The sequence below is a fragment of the Mustela nivalis genome, assembly GCF_964662115.1.
Source record: "Mustela nivalis genome assembly, chromosome: X".
NCBI lineage: Eukaryota > Metazoa > Chordata > Mammalia > Carnivora > Mustelidae > Mustela > Mustela nivalis.
The window spans coordinates 10,756,048-10,758,408 of record NC_139040.1 but is presented as its reverse complement, the minus strand read 5'-3'; the positions used below and the strand labels follow the sequence as shown (position 1 = coordinate 10,758,408).

General features: G+C 44.7%; 1 protein-coding gene across 1 annotated transcript; it reads left to right on the top strand.

The window, feature by feature from the left end:
- The first annotated feature begins 438 nt into the window (after positions 1-438).
- LOC309855704 (uncharacterized protein) lies at positions 439-1,134 on the top strand. The gene is made up of 2 exons (XM_082716254.1): positions 439-616; positions 808-1,134. The coding sequence occupies exons 1-2, from the start codon at positions 467-469 to the stop codon at positions 1,054-1,056; spliced, it is 399 nt and encodes a 132-aa protein (XP_082572380.1). The 5' UTR covers positions 439-466; the 3' UTR covers positions 1,057-1,134.
- The last annotated feature ends 1,227 nt before the right edge of the window (positions 1,135-2,361 follow it).

Genomic DNA, 2,361 nt, shown 5'->3' with positions numbered 1-2,361 from the left:
TTTTCACAATTTTTCTGTATATCTAAAACTGTTGTAAAATTAAAAGTTTATTAAGAAAACACAAAATACTATGTAGTGATAAGCACTGGGAGATGACAATGAAACACTGAATGTGAGTGGCCATGGGAAATGGCTTGGAATAATCACCTTCTCCCTGCCATGTGTACCATAGGAACTGAACCAGAGGAGATGAGAATGAGTAACAGGTCAGTTTTTTAGGGCTCTTTAGGGGGCGTTGAGAAATCTCCCCCTTTCTCTAAGCAGAGCATCTGAACTCCCTACTTGTTGCCCCTCCTCCCGTGGCTTTTCACGTGAGGTGCTTTGTGATGGCAAGCTACTCCAGGGCTACCATTGGCTGGAGCGATTTCCTACTGACCAATCAAAACTAATGGGTGTGGCTCCCCATTGTCCTGGCGTGCTATATATAGCGGCCAGGAGCCCTGGAGTGGGCCACTGTTGGTACAGCATGGCAGAGGCTAGTGAAGAAGTGCCGGGGTCTAACTCGGATACAGAGGCAGAAGTAGAAAGGGAAGCCCCACAAATAAAACAGCGGGTTACTGCTATCACCGAGAATATGAAGACCCCTTGTCAACCCCAGGACAAAGAACGTGAGAAGGTCAGATTGCCCTACTCATGCCTCTCCTCTTCTCCATCAATTCCCCCACCCAAGACACCTGTCCTGCCCTTATCTGGCACAAAACTCCTCCTCAGTCTGTACCCATTCTTTTAAAGTCCCCCCTCCCATCTATTTCCATCCTCTTCCTCAAAACCAGTGTCTTTTCTGGGCTCACTTTGTTTTCCTACCAGGTGCAGAAGATACTCTCAAAGGTTAAATTAGCCCTTCAGCTGAGTGCAGACAAGCGTAAGAAGAGGAAGTCAACAATACTGGTCTGTTACCACAGGCAGAGTAAAAAGAAGAATGAAAATCAGCCAAAGGAGGAAGAAGAAAGCCCGACTCCCGACCCAGGCAATGCTCTATGCCTACCAGGGGTCAAAGACCTCGAAGTAGCTGTTACCTCTCCAGAAACAGCGCTGGAGAGATGGATGCTCCGTTAGAGGGCTAAACTTACATGGTCACCTGTGTGGAGACCAAATGAAGTGCATGGGTTTTGATGAATAAAACACCAACAGATTGCAAAAAGATGTGTGTGTGTGTTTGTTCTCTGTTGACAAGAGGGGAAAGAAAGGGGTAAGTGAAAAGGGAGGGAGGTGGAATCGTGCAAGTTTGGGGCCCAGACCAACCAGTCCATAGTTAGCTGGACATTGGGAATAAGGACTAGATGAGGATGGGGGACTGAAAATAAATTTCCTAACACCTTATCCCACTGGAGAGTAAAAAAAAGAACTTGGGTGTTTCTGTGTTTGGGGGGCCCAGATAGAGAGAGGGGTGATGTATGAGGGGGTGGCAGTGTGTAATGATGAATCTGATCCCATATTTTAACTAATAGAGTATGAGCAGGGCTGAGGAGGGGCAGAGGGAGGAGGAGAGAGAAACTTAAGCGGACTCCACGCTGGTTGCTGAGCCTGATGTGAGGCTTGATCCCATGCCGCTGAGATGATGACCTGAGCTAAAACCAAGAGTAGGAAGCTTATCAAGCTGGGCTACCAGCTGCCCCTCCCTGATCCCAGTTTTAATGTTTGACTATTGACAACTTTTAAGCCTCATTCCTCTTTTGCCTTCTGGCCCACATCTGGACAAGCGGATAAAAACAGCTAGAGATTTAACAACACAAAATAGAAACGTGTAACCTTAACCATCAGAAAGAACTATTGCCTTGTCCAGATTCTCCATTGCCAAAGCAGTCATTGCCCTGAAACATTCTCTAGCACACAGGGACAGTCTGACCCAATGAGTAATAAAACTAAGTCTCTGGCACTTGTCAATTTGAAAAAATATGACTCTATGGACTTTCCTCCCTAGTTAAAATAACACCTTCTACCCCAGATTTTTTTTAAGAGGCCCAATCTAAATGAAAACAGGAACTCCAAAGATTGAAACCCATTATATAAGACCTATTTAGAGAAGGTGTGATCATTCCCACTGCTTCTGCATTTAACAGTCAAATTTGACTTTGTTCTTAAACCAGGAAAATATGAATGTGCCTCAGTGTGAATTTTCATGCTCTTAATATCATGGTCCCACCCATTAAAACTCCATCTATAATATTATTGAAATTACTGATTCCATCCAATAAGTAACTAATAAATACTTTAGAGTCACAGCAATGTATTTGGCTAACATGTTCTCTTCAGTGCCTATATCAGCATTCTCTCATCTGTAGGTAACCTTCACCTTTAAAGGGTCACAATACACCTTTGCCTGGGTACTCAGTGGGGTAGCTCTCCCATCCCTGCCATCTC